The 18,866-nt window shown below is 30.3% G+C and overlaps 1 protein-coding gene across 1 annotated transcript; it reads right to left on the bottom strand.

The window, feature by feature from the left end:
- Positions 1 to 5,688: 5,688 nt before the first annotated feature.
- On the bottom strand, positions 5,689 to 10,461 carry LOC111290803 (aluminum-activated malate transporter 9). The gene is made up of 6 exons (XM_022882283.2): positions 10,007 to 10,461; positions 8,465 to 8,602; positions 8,092 to 8,361; positions 7,863 to 7,999; positions 7,628 to 7,774; positions 5,689 to 6,867 (listed from the first exon to the last, which is right to left on the bottom strand). Exons 1-6 carry the CDS (start codon positions 10,365 to 10,367, stop codon positions 6,175 to 6,177), a joined length of 1,746 nt encoding a protein of 581 aa, XP_022738018.2. The 5' UTR covers positions 10,368 to 10,461; the 3' UTR covers positions 5,689 to 6,174.
- Between the last annotated feature and the right edge of the window lie 8,405 nt (positions 10,462 to 18,866).

Raw genomic sequence — 18,866 nt, 5'->3', positions numbered from 1 at the left:
TTGGACAAAAAAATGTCTTAAATAATGCCTTTTAACAAATATATCAACATTTTTACGATGTTTTTGGATTAAAAATGCCTTAAATAATATCACAAATTTTTTTAAAAGATATTATTTAAGGCTTTTTGCTTAAAAAAACCTTTAAATAATCTCTTGATATTTTTTAACAAAAATTATTTAAGGCATTTTTGGTATGAAAATGCCTTAAATAATCTTTTTTTTTTAAAGGATTTAAGGTATTTTTAGACAAAAATCACCTTAAATAGTTCCTTTTATTTTTTTTAAAGAGCATTATTTAAGATGTTTTTAGATAAGGCATTTTTGTCTAAAAATATCTTAAATAATATCCTTTAAAAAAATAAGAAGACTATTTAAGGCGTTTCTAGACAAAAAAGCCTTAAATAATCTCATTCATTTTTTTAAAATGTATTATTTAAGGTGTTTTTAGTTCAAAATCGCCTTAAATAATGCTCTTTAAAAAATGAAAAGGATTATTTAAGGTGTTTTTGGTTTAGAAATGACTTCAATAATCTCTTTCATTTTTTAAAAAATATTGAGGATTATTTAAGATCTTTTTTTATTGAAAAATATCTTAAATAATCCCTTCAAAATAATAAAAGAGATTATTTAATTCATTTTTAATCAAAAATGCCTTAAATAATCTCTAAGATTTTTTTATTGATGATATTTTATAAATAAAAATAGCAATCATAAAAATATTTATTTTCTTTTGTTGCTAAAAACATCATTTGTCATTTGGGTATTTATTATTAATAAAAGATAATAAAAAGTTATTATCATATATGTCAAATAGATTATGATAATTATTTAAGAATTAATATACGTAAATGTTTTCTAACCAAATGAGTGAATTTAAACATAAGATGCCTTAAAAATGGAAGAAAACCTTGGGTATCGCACTTTTTCTTCAGAATCTAAGATTTCGTAAATCAAATGCCCCTTTGGAATAATGTTAAGATTAATTTTTAATATTAAATATTTTGATAAATCATACATATGTTTAAGACTTTGATAATTTAAAATCAAATTGGCACCAACATTTGATGGACACTATAAGGGTGTTATAACCTTCTTCACATGTAACTACACTCTCAAACCTAAATCTAGTTTAGTAGACTAGAATATACTATTTAAATATATTTAAGTTAATTTTGAGATTTTTTAAAAATGAGATAGATTCTATCAGGTAGCTAATTGCATATTAATAAAAAAGATTAATGGTGACTATTTAAAGTCTATATCGAGCGATAGATTCACAGATTTATATATTATGATATTGGTAAATTTAAATATATTTAATAAATATATTTAAATTGAAAAAAAATATAAATATGTTAGGTTTAATAGGTTATGATTTTATCTTAAGTTAGCCAAACTTAATATTTTTAAATTAAAAATATACGTTTAATATTTTTTTGACAAATGTTTTTATGTTACAATTTTCATAAAAAATATAAATAATACCTTTTTTTATGATTTACTAATAAATATTTTTAATATAAAATATTACTACTTTAATATTATAAATATTTTTAATATTTGAATAATAAATATTACTATTTTAATATTTGATATTAATAAAAAATACGTTAATTATGATAATAATATTTTTATTTTAAATGTTTTAAAATATTAAAAAAAAAGGGATTAAGAGTATAAAAATTATCTGCATTTATTAAATATTCATATGAGATATGGATGAGTATAATTTTAAAATTTTTGTTAGGTATTGATATAAAGATGAATACAATGTAAACAATAAGGAATTGGGATGAAAAATGCTTTACCAATCCTTTTGACCTTTTTATTTTTAATTTTAGTGATAAAAGTGTAATCTCTAATAATCTCAAATGAAAAAAAAAAAAAACTCAATTGATGTCCAGAATTCTTTTGAATCGATAATAATCAAGGTAACTCAAGCCAAAGTTGAATAGCTTTATTGCTTTTACAAGCAAAGTTCAGGCAAAAAATCCAGAATACGTTTTGCTCGTGTATGAAACACAATTCTCTTTATTGGGAGTGACACATGGTATTCTCTCTCTTTTTTTTTATTTTTGTCTTTTTTTTATTTAAAACATCACTTTTACGTTTTAACTTTTTTATTTAACTTTTTAACTTTTCATCTTTTTTATTTCTTTTTCTTTCTTCAACACCCCATCTTTCAGTCTCGTCACTTTTCACATCATTATAAATCAAATCCTCATTTCTTTTTCTCCTCATCTCCCCATATCCATTTCTTATCTAAAAAATCCTCAACATCTTAACACACCTACCCATCTATTAAAGTTGTCCTTGTAACTTTTCAAACACTAATTTGGGAAGACAACTATTCAACAATTTAAAAAGAATTAACAGGCAGAAAGTATGAGAATAAAATAATATATAATCAAATAAAAAACGTAATGTATAATTAAAAAAATTACAATTTAAAATGAGTTTTTAGTTGATGTTTATAAAAAAAATATTTTATAATAATTACATTTTTTAAAATATAAACATAATCATTAATTAAAAAATTTATCAAAAATTAAGTTTTCTAAAAATCAAGAATGTGATGTCTAATTGAAAAAAATCTACAATAAAAACAGTCTTAATTGATATTTATAAAAAACAAAAAACAAAAACTATGTTTCTAGAAGTATAAATGAAATTCGTTAATTAAAAAAATAAAAAATTATATTTTTTAAATTTAAAACGTTATCTTTAATTGATATTACAAAGACCAAAGATTGAATTTCTAGAATTATAAACGTAGTATTTAAGTTTTACATGATCATATATCTATAAATGAAAAAAAAAAATACTGTTTCATGTATGATAGGCCCAGGTAGACCTAATAGAAGCACTCGAGAAAGAATCAGTAGGAATCTTGATAATAGAGGTTCTTGGCTTGCTATCCTCTTTTCATATCAATATCATTTATTATTTAAATTAAATCTACAACAATAAATAAAAGCAGTTTCCTATTTTAGATTTGATGTCCACCTCGACAATGTCTTTAAAAAAATTTCATGGCTAATTTTGAAATGAAAGTTAGTTTTAAGCGTGAAAATGTATTTCTTCTCTGGTTTCTATAATGTTGTCAACATTTACTGTTCTTTCCGCAAATCACAAGGACGATGAGGTGAAATATTCACGTATCTCTATGGCTGTTACATAATATTAAAAAAGAGAATTAACAGCTATTCTGCAACTTTGCTATTGTCTGTTTGGATTTGCTTGATTTGTGATGTCTCAAGGTTGGACTGGAAAAGTTATTATGCTATGTATGCTAAAACGGTTGAACGAAAAGACATTGAACAAATTGGTTTCAATCATACATTGTTCCAAGCTGTTAATAATTTCAATTATTATTTTTAATTGATAATATTCAAACTTAGATCTTTAAATAATATTGATACAAATAATTATCATTCAGCAAGAGTTTAAAATGAATCATGCTCTTTTAAAATTAAAAAATAAAATATATGTGCAATAATGTTTAAAATTAAAAGAATATTGATATTCAATTAATTAATTTTTTTAAAAATATTCAACTTCAAATTTGTTAAATAAAATATATAAATAATAATTATTAGTTTTTTTTATCAAAAATTTTAAATGCAAAAAAAGTTCTAAAGATTGGAGAGAGAAAAAAAAATCTGAAAGAAAAAATAGATAAAGCTTGCCTTTCTACTCCCTAAAAAATGGAATCGGAAAAGCATAAAGAGATGAAGAGAAAAAAGATTGATCTAAACAGAAAAAATATGAGATGAAAGAAGAAGATAACGAAGAAAAACGGTAAAAAGGAGAATGAAGGCAGAGATAAAAAGCAAGTGCTAGCGATCAGAGAAGGATAATCGGGGAAAAATAGGAAAAGAATCATATAAAAGTGGAAGGGAAATGAAAATAGGAAGAAGTTTGTTCAATTACTTTCAGTATTCATCTTTGCTATTATATTTTCTTTTATTCTAATCTATTATTGCGTTCAATGTCAGGATCTTGTGAGGTAAGAAAAATTCTACCTATATATCTTTTGTGGCAGTTTTCTGAAATTTTGATGCAAAATTATCACTCTCAATTAAACTGGTCTCCCTTCTTCGTAATATAATTGAGATAGGAAAGTTCTTGCATGTTACTTTGATTGGTTGATTGATCTTCAAAATTAATCATATTGACATTTGCTGTTAGTTCATGTTTTAGTTGCTTACGTTTTCTAGGGTGTTCATTTTTATTGACTAACGTTGTATTCAATTACTATTTCTATTAGCCTTTAGATCTATGCTTTTTAACTATTCATTTTATGTTAAAGTTCTTATTTATTTAATGAAAGTAGATAATGGATCGAGGATTGTGGAGTGCTCGAGAGGAAGGTTTCTTGTAAAGAGAAACTTTAAAGAATGCAAAAGAAAATGTTAAATTTATGAAAAAAAAAAAAAGGCCATGTTTTTTTTTAATCAATTTAGTTTAAGTATTATTATTGACACAGTTTCAACAAACTCATCTTTCGGACAATTTGACTTTCCGATTATTAATTACTCATTATTGTATTTGATAGATTTTTTTTTTTTACATTTTCTGAATATACTGTAAAAAAAGTTTTAAAAATGATTTATTTCTTGAAATTATTTGATTTGTGTATCTTACTTTTATGCCCTTAATATATTTGTCGAGTATTTATTCAGAATTTATTGTATTTTGAAGATGGAATAAACGAAGGAAATCATTTAAGCTCATTAAGATGCATATGGCAAATTGTATGTTCCCTTTCTCTCATACTCTTTTTTTTATTTTATTTTATGGATTTGCTTCACATTATTCTCTTTTACTCGATTTTGGTAAATTTTGGATTTTTTTGAAAGGTTATAATCTGAGTATTTGTTATTTGATTGGTGTTAGTAGTTCTTTTTTCCCACAAAGTTTTAGTTTAGTTTTGAGTTTAATTTATGGGAATTTGTAATTTTACATCTTGGGTGCTTGAAATCGCAAGCATTTAATGGAAAAGCAAATTTATTACATTTGATTATTTCATATTTTATGACCATACCATTGTGTCAAGAACGAGAGGTTTGTCATTTTTGATATAGTCTTAATGTTTGTTTTTAGCATGCACCTTGGGTCTCGAAATCATGAGCATTTAATCTTCGTAAGTATTTCCAGAACTACAAAATCTGTTGCATTTGGTTATATACTTCAAATTTTTAGGCACATGATTATTTCAAGAATCAGATATTATCACTAACTTTAAGTGTATTACCATATTATGCTAAGCACTACTAAATTATGACCTTCATAAAATACAGAAATGCAAAAATAAAGGACAACTGATTGCTGCTAACTTGTTAACTCAACATAAATGACTGAAGTTAAAGAGGTGTAGTTTCCTATTTTGTTGAACCTTTGGTTTTATTGTTGAGGAGACTATCTAATTAGAAATGGTGGAAAATTTTTCCCAATTCATTCATTTGTCCACCATTGTAAAGTTGTTATATAAGTTTAGTTCTCTTAACAGGTTAGTGATAAACTAAAGTAGTTATGATCGTTTTAACTTTCTAGTAGAGTTGTATTATTTTAATTTGTTCCTCGGTGTGGTTGAAGAGGTCTCACACTTAAAATTGGGAGCAAGCATTCGTTATCCATATTTTATTTTGTAATATTCCTCTCGTATATTTATCATACAAAGTAAAATATTCAAAACATTGTTTACATACTTGAATATATATTTCGGTATGCTGTTAATACAAATATTTAAACTTTATATAAATAAAATTTTAAAATGATTTAAAATTTAATTATAGGCTCCGACGCAAATCGTGGGGTTATGCACTACTAAAACTTGATCAAGCCCGCTATTGATCCAAATCCTATTGCCGATGCTGCACCCATTCAAGCCTACACTATTTAGGTATTACTATTGCTACAGATTTGAGAAGGCGAGCATTTACATTGCTATGCAGGTGTGAAATTTTTACCGGATGGAAGCAAAGAGGAAACTTCTGCCATGACAGCAATTTTCACTTACCATTTCATCAGATCATTCTCATCAAGTTATAAAGCATCCCATTAATGCAGAAATATTTTTGCCATCTTCCCGAACTTGTTGAGACCACATCTTAAGCCATTATTCTTGATTTAGGCTCTGACCAATTCCATTTTTGTATTTTTCTAATCTTTCTAAAACTTAAGACATCTAAGCAATCTGGACCAAAGGCCAGTGGGCTCTCTTGCTGCCGTTGGTAGCTCATCAGCTTCCTTAAAGTTTGCTTTCTGGCTCAACTCTTCAAATGAGTCGACCACATTTTGCAGCCTTGCAACGAATTCAATCAAAAGCGAAGTAAATGTTGCCAATGACAATGCACTTGCATTCTCATATGTTTTTGACTCTTCCAAATGTGGCACTGCATCAGCAGTAAATAAAGTAGGCGCTGGCCACGATATCTGCTTCTTAAGTAAGTCTTCAGAGGGTGCTCCAGGAGGGACTATGGGGTTGACACCTACATTATTCTTCAGATCATCCCAACTTTTTGGTATGGTAACTGACCTAAGATCAAGTACTGCTTCACTGAGGGACTTATAACCCAGGACTTTGTGTTCTTCACTATCGAAGTTCAGTAAATCTTGAGGCTCTGCTACACTATGTGCTCGATTTCCAATTTCCCAACTCTCAGCATTAACAAGAAGGTATGATTTTCGGTCAACTTTGTTTTGCAACTCTTCTGCAGCCTCATGTACTTCAAATAGTATGTCAACAGGACCTAATTTCTCCATCTTTTTAACTTTGTTCCCAAGCTCACGCAGCACTCTAGCACCTGCAGCACCTACCCTCTGAAGTTCATCACGAAAGACTTGTCTCCTTTCAGGTGGAGCCTACACATACAAATATTATAATTTGAAATACATGAAGTTTAAGAAAAACTGCAAGCCCATCTCATTGGGAAAAAAAAAAAAAAAAAAAGAAGCCGCACTTGCAATGATAGGCACATTTCAATGGGGGGTAGCATTAGAAAGGATAATCATCAATCAGTAAATTGTAATTGTGAATTCCTGTTGCAGAGCAATTTCATGCGGCATGTAGTCACTTCCTAGAAGGTTATTTCTATGATTCAATATTTCAATTCAAAAAGTCCTATTCCTAAAAGTATATTAAAAAATTTAGATAAGAGGGTAATTAGGCATGGGTTGAACTATGTCTACGGTACAGTTATGAACAGAGAAGATGCATTAGGAAAATTTGTGTCATGGCCAACAAGAAGTTTAGATCAGAGAAAGTAATTACATAAGTTGCATCAAAAGCACAGTTTCCTAAGGCCAGAGAATACTATTATTCAATCAGTGCCATGACAAACAAAGCACCGAAAAGACCTAATAGAATATTTTTAGTGGAACAATAAACCTGTTGTTCCTAAAAAAACAGCTAAAAATGAAATTGTGGATGAAAAGAAATAGTAGTAGTAACTTTCTGTTAGTGCAAAGCACAAATAATAATTTACAAGGAACCACTGCCAAATGAAAAAGGGAAAACCAATAACTCGGATCCTAGTGCTATACTGCCATGGAACAAACAAAACATGAAAAATGGAAAGTTGACGATCAATTGCATACGTTAGAGATAGGAAAGAAAAACTACCTGTATTTCTGAAAGTATACAGCCATGCAATGCCATAACCATGAATGCACAATGCCTTAGTGCTCCACTTACTTTGGCATAATTCTTCCATGGATAACCAATTGACCTGTAAGGACCATGAGGTGGCTCCCAGATGGCAAAGCCCATCTTTGCATTGGAAAAGAAAAGAAGGGAAAACAAAGGGATCATTTCAGGCACCAGGTGGAAGATGTAACAAAAGTGCAATAAAAATTACCAGAGCTTCCTCTTGACTTCTAGATTCTACAGCTGATCTGTAGCCACTGTAAACTGGGTCATCTGAAGCTTGATAAGTTAAAATTTTGGAAGGGACCCTTTCATATTCAACACAGTTAAGGTAGCCCTTAACACATCCTGATCAAAAGTGGAAGGAGAAAAGCATGAGGATGCCATTACTTACAAAATTTAATGAGATAAATCAATAAACATTAGGTGCATATTTTAACCTTCTAAAGAATTTGCCACACTCATAAAATTTTTTGCCACCAAGTTGTGTAGATCCTCGCCAGCCCAGATAGGGTAAATACATACATTAACAACTAAAGAAACACTGGCACCAAGTGCTATTAGCAAAAATCGTGTCACAGCCGTATGGAAGAATTCCCCTGTTCTATACCCAGATACTGTTATGAAACAATATGTCAACACGAACACTCGGAATCCATACTCATAAGGCTTCATCGTTGGATATAGTTTTGCATAAGTTGAAAAGAATCCTGGCAATAGATGGCACATCAGAGAACCCAGTAGCAACTCTTAACAAGACTACTAATTAATAATATAATACATGAGATAAAAATCATGACCAGAAAACCAGACCTATGATAAAGATGCTAATAACAATAACAACTTCTTCCCATTGTCCAGCCAACTGCGACAATTCGGCCATACCCAGGGCGAGCCCTCCAGCCGATAGTGTCCCCAGCCCACGGTTAAATCCTTTGCTAAGAGTAGCTCCTGAAGAAAAAAAGTGACCATTAAAGTTGTAAAGAAAAGAACACACTGGTTCCTTTAGGCTAATGAGAATAAATGTAAAGAATTTTAAACAGGTAAGCCTTACCCCTTTCTATCCTTCTTAGCAAGCAAAAAGTTTTTATATTGTAAAGAAACCTAGTCATTGGATGAATAAATTTTTCATCCTTATTGCCTTCCATCCTTCCTGCCAAGGAAAGCTTTAACAGGAAAAGGAAGGATGTAATAACAAAAAAGACCATCTGTTCGTTATTACTGGTTTGATAGGATAAATAAGACCATCTATTCGGTTCAGGCCTTGGGAAAATGAAGTTATTCACGACTTTATAAGAAAGGAATCGAATGGTGAACATGTTTTCATTTACTCTAGTAAGCGATATTATTGCACAAAAATCATTTGAAACTTCATTTAATCTTGTGATAAAGCTATAACATTGTGGCCTTCCCTAGATTCAAAAACAACTCAAACACACATACATAAAACACATTCATGAATACATTATTCACGACTTTATAAGAAAGGAATCGAATGGTGAACATGTTTTCATTTACTCTAGTAAGCGATATTATTGCACAAAAATCATTTGAAACTTCATTTAATCTTGTGATAAAGCTATAACATTGTGGCCTTCCCTAGATTCAAAAACAACTCAAACACACATACATAAAACACATTCATGAATACATTATTCACGACTTTATAAGAAAGGAATCGAATGGTGAACATGTTTTCATTTACTCTAGTAAGCGATATTATTGCACAAAAATCATTTGAAACTTCATTTAATCTTGTGATAAAGCTATAACATTGTGGCCTTCCCTAGATTCAAAAACAACTCAAACACACATACATAAAACACATTCATAAATACACACGTGAACATAAAAGTGAAAATGAGCTCAGCCATAGAAAGAAGAATTAAAACAAAACCAAAAGAAGATGAACCCTCGCAAGAACCAAATTTCTTATGAGGTGTACTAGCACTTTAAAACAATAAAACAAAGAGTACCACATGATAAATTTTAGACTCTTTTTTTATTTTTTCGTTGCTTCTTGCTTTAAGAAGTAAAAAGGTACATTTCCATGCAGAAGTAAAATACTAATAGCAATAATTTTGTAGAATTAAAAAACTGTAGTTGCATTTTTTTAGAACAAAATACATTCTTTTACTTTTAATATATAAAACATTCATATCAGAGTTGCAATTTTTTTTTTTTTTAATCAACTATTATTCTTCTTCTAGTTTTTAAGAAGCGAAAACAAATATAATAAAAGCAAAAAATCCAATCAAAACCTCTAAACCAACCCAAAGGGGAAGGAAAATCATTAAAGAAGACATAAGAAAATTATTAGTGAAAGAAACCCAAAGTGAAAACCAACCAAATTACCTATACTGAATTCAAAGACGACAACAACAGTGAGAATAGCCCAAACAGAGTATTGACTTAGCTCCTTGATGGGTTCTTCTTTCAAGAAAATAAGCAAGGAAAGAAGCATTAAGGTAAGACCCATCTTGGCGGAGAAAATAATCTTTCTGGGATCGGATTTGCCCATCTGCCATGCCTTGACTGAAACATGTTGAATCTCCTTTAGGAACCCATTTACTTTGTTGCTTATGAATCTGTAAGAAAAGCATCTCCGTCCTTGTTGTTCTTCTTCTTCGTTGGTGAATCCCAATACTGAATACCCCTTTGTTCTCTCTCTTTTCTCTAGAAGAGAGTACCTAAACGAACCCAGCTTGGCAGCCATTGAGGACCAGAAACTTCTTTTTTTGACGTGCAGTTGATAAATATGAATCTGGAGAGACTTTTTTTTAACTGTAATAATTTGTTGGATTTAAACTGCATTAATTAAAGGGACTAAAAACTAGGAGAGGATGTGGAGACGGTTGAAAGGAGAGTACAGTAAAGAAGATACGACGCCGTTGAATGAGAAGTACGAATCGATCTAACAAACACTGGGACCCGCAGAGGCGAGCAGACCAAACCGTCCAGCGTTGGAGCCGAAGTAACAAGAGACCTTTCAAAATCTTGATCCATTTCTAGCGCATCACTTGGAATCATTTATAATTATTATAATCAGTAACAGATTTTTTTTTTCATTTATAATATATATAAAAATATATGTATGAATTTATCATGAAATTTACTAATTTTGTTGACAAAAAAATGTTCATAAAAAAATTATAAAGTGTTCAATGGAAATTCTTTAATTTTCTCATTTCTAAATCTTTAAATTGTCCATCAAAAAATTTTGGAGGTATTTACTTAAAAATTTCCTTTTAAATTTTTAAATTTTAAAATTTTTGAGATGCTCATTGAAAAATTTTAAGGATGTTTAATAAAAAATTTTCTTCAAACTTTCATATTTTCATTTTTTTTTTTTTTTTTTGCCCATGAACGCCCTAGCATTAAACGTAAATCTGTCATTGATTATAATTAATCAATTCATATTTATAAATGGTGCCGTGGTGGACTCATATATAATTTTTTATTATGATTAAATAACCATAACATTATAGTAAAAAAAGTTTTATGTATATGTTCTCTTTGATAACAGTATTTCATCTATAATTTTTTTATTATAATTATATAATTATTCAATCATAATAAAAAATTATGTAATGATTCATCACTTATAAATATGAATTTTACATAATATTTAAATAAATTTTATATAATTCCAAATTTTGATTGATTAATTGTTAAGAGATATGTTCTTGTTATCTTTTTGCTTAATAGTATATTCTTTTAAAAAGGATTAAAATTTATCTGGTTTTAATTTGACTTCGCTTTTGAGTTTAACATTTTTTAATATTATTTTTATAAAAATGTTAATACTAATATTGATAAATTATAGTACTTTAGTTTAAAAATTAAAATTGAATGTTTACTTTCAAAAATAAGGATGGCAATAGGTCAGATTGGGATAGAGTTTTGTTCGCCTTGAACTCGACTCGATCTGAGGTTTTTATTATTTTTTCATATCTGAATAGATCTAATTCGATATTTCATAAATTGTACCTGACTTGACTCGACTTGAACTGGAATTAATAAAATATTTTTTTAATATAAATATAAAATTATATAAATATATAAATAATTAAAAAATAATTTTTTATATATATCGCGTTAGGTCAGATTGAATTTGCCTAAAACCCGACTCCGACCCGACCTTGATATTTTTCTACTATTACCCAACCCAACTCGACCAAAAACTCGATTTTTTTAAAAGAAAAATCCAACATTATGAGATTGGATCGAGCCGGGTTGGGTTGCGACTATTCAAATATCACAATATTTTAAGAAGTATTTTGCTCTTTACTTTACAACTATTATTGCCTCTAACAATTGTAAAATTTAGAATGATCCAATCTATCTGTAATTAATATTTCACTTAAAAGACAATATTGAAAAATATATTCCATTTAAGATACTTGACATTGTTTTGAAACATTCTAAAGTAATATAATGTACATTCAATTTAAAATAAAGGATAGTAATTTTCAATATAAATTACAGAGGATAAAATATATCTATCTTTATGCCAATTATACATATTTATAACTATAGATTAAAAGAATTTTAAAAAAATTAATGGTTGACATTTGCTTAATATTATAAAATAACCGTTTTACATTTTAATCAAAATAAAAATTAACATAATTAAAAAACCTAAAAGATTAAAGATTGATTAATTAATTAATTAATCATGAATAAAATATCAATACAAAAAATCAAACCAAATTTCTACAATTACAAAATTAAAAAAAACCCTAAAAAACTAGACTTAAACCATCAATAAAACAAATTATGCTTACTAACCTTAAATCTAACCAACATTTTTAAATCATCACGAAACATTATTGTAGATACTAATTTTATCCGGATCTACGGTTTTCATTTTAAGTATATTAATACTAATAATAATAATAATAATAATAATAATAAAATATATATTAATTAAAAATTAAAAAAGAGAAATAAGATAAAAGTCAAGGGGTTGGTACGGCGTTGAGCTGGCCCGACCAACTCCCCGACCAGCCTCTCGACCAGCCAACCTACAGCTACCAATTAACTACCTTATAGCCACCTAGATCCCCTTAAATCGAAACCCTTTAAAATCCTCAACCATCTTCCTCATTCAAGGTCTCTCGGCTCTTTAACAAAAAAAGAAGAAAACCCATTCTCAGACGAACTCTTTCCCCTTAAAACACCCTCAACACCTTCAGACAGACCCCATTCCGACGCAAAAAGAAAAACCAAACTTCAAATACTCCCCAAAATACCCAAACCGAGAACAAAAATAGATCTAACAAAAAAAAAAAAGAAAACAACACAGTCCTCCCCTTCAGGAGGAACCTCAGCACCAAGCTCCATGCAAAACCAAAGAAATCATCAGTTTCGCCAAAAAAACAAAAAAAAAGAAAAAGAAAAGTATACCAAAAACTTCAAAACCCGATCTACGCGAATCAAGGTCGTTTTCGGTGAAAAGAGCACCAGATCTGAGCTCAAGAGGTTGAACGGAACCTCCTGGTCACTTTTCAAATTTCTAGCCCCATCGACGATGACCCGCACAGTGACCGGCATAGCGATTGGCTCGGATTCCGACGAGCCAGAGAACCCCCCAGAACTTTTTTTTTCTGTCGAACAAACAGATTGAGAAAAAAAATTTTTTCTGACTTTTATAGAAAACATAGGACCAAAACTACGTCGTTTTGAACATTGGACCAAAACGACGTCGCTTCAAGCGTAGAGGATCCGCGCGTGGATCGAACTCGACCCGAGATCTGTGCAACCCGACCCGACGACCCGTTTCAGCTACCTTGAACCGGTTCAAACGAACCGTCAGTGAACCGGTCTAAATCGCTGGTCATCCAAACCGTCGATCCAACTATCGAACTGGTCCGACCGCCCGAATCGCTCGGATCAGCTTTGACCGGTTCGATTCAGGTAAAAAAAATTTTTTTATTTTTTTTATTTTTTCTAAATTTTTTTTACATTATTATTTTTTTATTTTTATATTTATGTATGATAAATGTTTAAATTTATTAGGATAAATATCTAATTGTTATTAATGATAAATAAACGAAAATAATATAAAATAATAACTAAAAAATAATATATTTTTAAAATGTTTAAATAATAATAATGAAATAAGCTTTTTATTTTCCCTGCCTAGATGTTGGAGGGAATAAAAAAAATAATTTTCAAATAAATAATTTCGCCTAGATGTTGAGAAATTATTATTAATAAATTTTCATAAAAAGAAATATATAAGAAAATTTTAAATTAATTTTCAAAAATCATTAAAATCGAACTTGCTTCGAAAATCCGCCTAAATGTTGGGGATTTTTAGAGATGTTCATATTTTCTTAAAAAAAACGAAACCTTAAACACTAATTTTTTAATTTTCAAAATCCTAAGTTTTTTTTAAAAACCCATAAAAATTCAAAATCCCCTAAAATTCAAAACCTCTTAAAATTCAAAGTCTTAAAAATCCTAAGGACACGTGTGAAAATTCTATTTGATGTAATCTGTTCTCAAATGCTGCCTAGATGATGGGGTATTTAGGAAATTTTACTTCGTTAAGTTTTTTCACACGAGTTCGTAATTTACATTAATAATAAGATTAATAAATAAAGATATAATAAAATTAGAATCTTAAATATAAATAGTCGCACCTAAGCTCTGCCTAGATGTTGGAGAGTTGGGGTGGTCTCATTATATTTAAGAATCCAACTCTTAAATTGCATCTCATTTTACGTGATATTCATTAGCATGATATATGTTAGCATGTTATCATCGATAATTATTTGCATTATTCTCCATTTAATTTACTGTTCAATGATAAAATATTTTATAATAAAAAAAGAATAATACAAAAAAAATCTCTTTTTGTGATATTACAAAATAAAATAAAATAACATTCCAAAAAAATAATTTTTGGTACTCTGCCTAGATTTTGGAGAGTCACCAATAATTTTCTATAAAAAGTGTTATTTCATTTTAAGGATTGTTGTGTTAAATCTTAAGCGAAAAGAGTTATTTCAAATTATGCCTAGATGATGGAGAATTTTAAGATAATTTTTTAACTTAAAGATTTTTTCAATAGTTCTAAATAAATATTTTATCAAAATTTTATTTTTTTCAAATGAAGGAAATTAGTGTTAAATTTTAAATTAAAACCATTTTTATCCAACACCGAAAATAGTGCGTAATTAAATGGTACCAATTTATGGGCGTTGTAGGGGTGCTAATCCTTCCCCACGCGTATCGACTCCCGGACCTAACTTGATTTTTCGTAGATCGAAATTTATCTTTTTGATAAACTTTAAACCCGTTTTTATAGTTTTATTAAAAGGATAAGCTTTTGGGTGGCCAATCACACCCTAACAAAGATTGGTGGTGACTCTCACTTTTTATTTATTTTTCTCGATTTTAAAACATCATCTTTTACGTCTGACGTCCCAAAACCGTTACGACAGCTTGACGACTCCGCTGGAGACATTATTTGAGAGTCAAGCCAAAATTTTTAATCATGCGCCATTAAGAATCGTTGGATTTAATTGGTTTTATTTGACATTTCATTTAATCTCCTTTATTTTCATTTTCCAAAAATATATGTTATTGAATAAGCTAAATTGTATGTTAGTTGTCATTTTATTTTAATTTTGTGTTTCTGGTATTTTAATTAGTACATTATTTTGCACACACTCTACATATTCATGCATGAGCTCTAAACCCGAGCTCTATCCCTTTTAGGAGGAAGTGAAGTAGCTATGCTCTCGTGAGGTGATAACCTCCGCATTTGCTAATGAAATACTTCCACTCAGATTGAACCCTTTCCATTAGCAGCCTGTAATGGGTGAGAATCGGGGAGCCTTACTAGTCTATAATGGACGATGATGTGAGGAATAGTATGGGAACCTTTAGACGTGTAAATCTTAACCTGGCATATAGTGAGCCGTAAGGTCCAACTTTAGGATAGAGCCATATTATCCTTTCTTCGAGAAAATTACCTAAATTAGGACACTATGTATATTCTGTTATGCTTGTTCATTCATTTACTCAGTTTTATTATTTTTGTTTTTATTTACATTATTGATTTGTTTTATTGTCTTCAATTTTGTTGCATGCATCATATAGGTACCATATTTTTAGAAGGTATTGTTTTAGACCAATCTTCAACAAGAAAAATTTTTAAAAAACCTAAAGGATGTCGTTTATGTGTAAGAGCTACATAGAGGTCAAGAGCCATTCAAAAAGTACTCAGAGAAAAGAAAGAGATTGCTTAGTAGATGGTCACATATCAGTGTTACCACAGTCAGTGCATATGGATCTCAGTCAGAGTAATATATTAGAATTGGAAGCCATTTGGAAATAGTGGAGAACAGAGAGAAAATAATTTTTTTCCAAGAAATACGGGGATGTGACACTGTTTATGTCAGTGAAAGTTGATGAACAGTTGATGAGGGCTGCAATACAGTTATGGGATCCATCTTATCGATGCTTTGTATTCAACCAAGAAGACTTAGCCCCCACAATCGAAGAATATTCTTTTTTACTCCGGATAAAGTCTACCAATCAAGATAAGATCTATTGGAAAGAGCATAAGAATACCGAATATAGAAAGAAATTAGCCAAGATCATGCAAGTGGAGGTTGAAGAGATAGACAAGCATAAGAAAGAAAAAAATAGAGTTGAGATCATTCCATCAGTTTTTCTACTCGAGTACATAAAAAAGTATATTGATGCTGATCAGGGGTTAGATGTATTTGCATTAGCCATCTATAGACTAATGATATTCCCTAAGGTTTTAGGACATATAGAAGCATCGATGGTTGATTTCTTTGAGTAATTATATAAATGTATAAGCCTTTCATCAACTATTTTGGTGAAAACTATTAGATAACTTAATTTTTGTCGAAGAAAGGGTGAATGATAATTTATGAGGTATGCTCAGTTACTTTTTGTCTGGCTCAGAAGCCATTTTTGGAGGAAAGAAAAGACATCATTTCGGCCATTCTTCGTGCATTTCAGTCCTATCAAAGAGTTTATTGCTAATGAATGGAGAAAAGATTGGACAAAAGATCAGTGGTTGGCATTCTTTCTGAAGCTCACGAGTGAGGATGTAACTTGGAGAGCACCATGGATGCTTCTGATGGCTATCTTGTATAGTTGTGGAAATGAGTCATGGGTACCTTTGTTAGAAATATGGGGGGCAGTGAGTTACGCGCCCCTTATGGTTCAAAGATAATATGATTTGCGACAGTTCATCCCTATGACTCATAAGCTCGGTTCACTTGAGTTTGATTATGGAACACCCGGTTATGTGAAAAGGGTTCGAGAAATCATCAAAGCATGAAAGCAGGTTAATCGAATGAGTCCAGCTAGATTCACAGATAATGTTGCTGAAGGTTACCTTGCGTGGAAGATGAAAAAGGTTAACGAAATTAGGCCTCTACCAGATAATGTTTCAGAGAAGTTGTCATTCCTGTTTCAGTACTAGTATTGTCGACTCTTGAGATCGTTCAATGAGAGTTTGAGATTGAAAAAAAAAGGTTAGAGAAAAAAAAGATGACTATGATGGATCAAGTTAACCAATTAAGATATGATTTGATGATGAGAGATGATGCAGTATAAAAGTTGACTAAAGAACGAAAAGTATTGAAAGAAGAGCTGTAAAATCCGCATCAAGAAAATAAAAAATTAAGATTGGATAGTAGACCTTTGAAGGGATCCAAGAAAGATATGGAAGAACTACGGGACATGGTGGAATATTGAAAGAACAGAGCTTGAGAGAACAAAGAAATGATCTCCACACTCACTAAAGAACAGCATGAATGGAAAGAAAAACTTTCAGGAGCTTCTGAAAAGGTAGTAAGGCACTAAAGAGAAAGTGAAAAGCTAAAAGCTGAACTAAAGAGGGAACAAAGCAAAAACTCCAATTTGTAAAGTAAGAAAAAAGCCTTAGAGCATGAATTAATGAGTTTAAAGCTTCAATTGACAAGCAATCAGAGTCACATAGATAAGATTTTTACTGAATGGCAAGATAAAGAAGATTATTGGGCTGCATTTGCAATATGGAGGTAGATGCTCGAGAGATATAGAGAGTGAAAAGTTTAGGGAGGCAGCAATACATCGAACACCTGACTGCTCAAATCTACAAGGCTGTCCGGAAAGCAAGTAACATGGTTGAAAAGGCAGAAACACTGGAACGAGAGATTGCACCAACCCAAGGCCATAGTCAAAGATTACTACACTTTTTGTATTAAGCTAAGGAGCAATATGATCAAATCAAAAGTTTTTATGGCTTTAATGCAAGAATGATAGGATGATGTACAAAAACTCCCATGGTTAATGAAAGTTTCTTTTTGTTTCGATCGATCCAAGACAATACCTTAATTTGCATTTCATTCATTTCATGCATGCATTTTCATACTAACAATAATATCAACGACATTATATCATGCGATCTAATTCATGGTTAATAAACTAAGGTTCAAGGATAGCAAAGCCAAGGAACCAAAATCTGACAATTTCGCATAGATATAATACTCGCTCTCAGACTCGAGCCATGAAAGAAGAGAATATAGCTAGATTTGAAAGGGTTGAAAGGGGACAAGAAGAGATACAAGAAAAAGTGATGGAAATACAACAAAGCATTGAAGCACAAATGGCTGAATTAAGACAATTGTTGATTGGATCAATGAAAGGAAAAAGAGTCACTGGCACCTCAAGGACAGGAAATGAGGTTAATATAGAAGAGCCATTATACCCTCCGGGATTCACTCCACCTCACGTCTAGGTTCAAGTTCCTCGGGGTATACACATACAACCACCCAATGCACAGCCATACCCCTATGTCAATCATTCTGCAAATCAACAACCGACCCACTTAAATACCAATTCGGGACCTATCCCAGTCGATCTCATCATGGTACCAAATCTTGATGACCCTGTTAAACAAGAGAAGTTTCATGAAATGTCAAAACCTGTTATAAATTCAAAAATTCAAGATAAGTACGACCAACTCGAAGAGAGGCTCAAAGCAGTTAAAGGTAATGACATTTATGAGGTTATTGATGCCAATGAGCTCAACCTAGTACCTGACTTGGTTATCCCACTAAAATTTAAGACCCCAAATTTTGAGAAATACGATAGGATAAAGTGTCTTTCTGCTCATATCACTATGTTTTGTAGAAAGATGACAGGTCATGCCTATAACGACAAACTATTGATACAC

The sequence above is a fragment of the Durio zibethinus genome, chromosome 11 (assembly GCF_047325235.1).
Source record: "Durio zibethinus cultivar Kanyao isolate XHJ-2024 chromosome 11, ASM4732523v1, whole genome shotgun sequence".
Classification (NCBI taxonomy): domain Eukaryota; kingdom Viridiplantae; phylum Streptophyta; class Magnoliopsida; order Malvales; family Malvaceae; genus Durio; species Durio zibethinus.
This window is presented reverse-complemented; position numbering and strand designations above follow the sequence as displayed.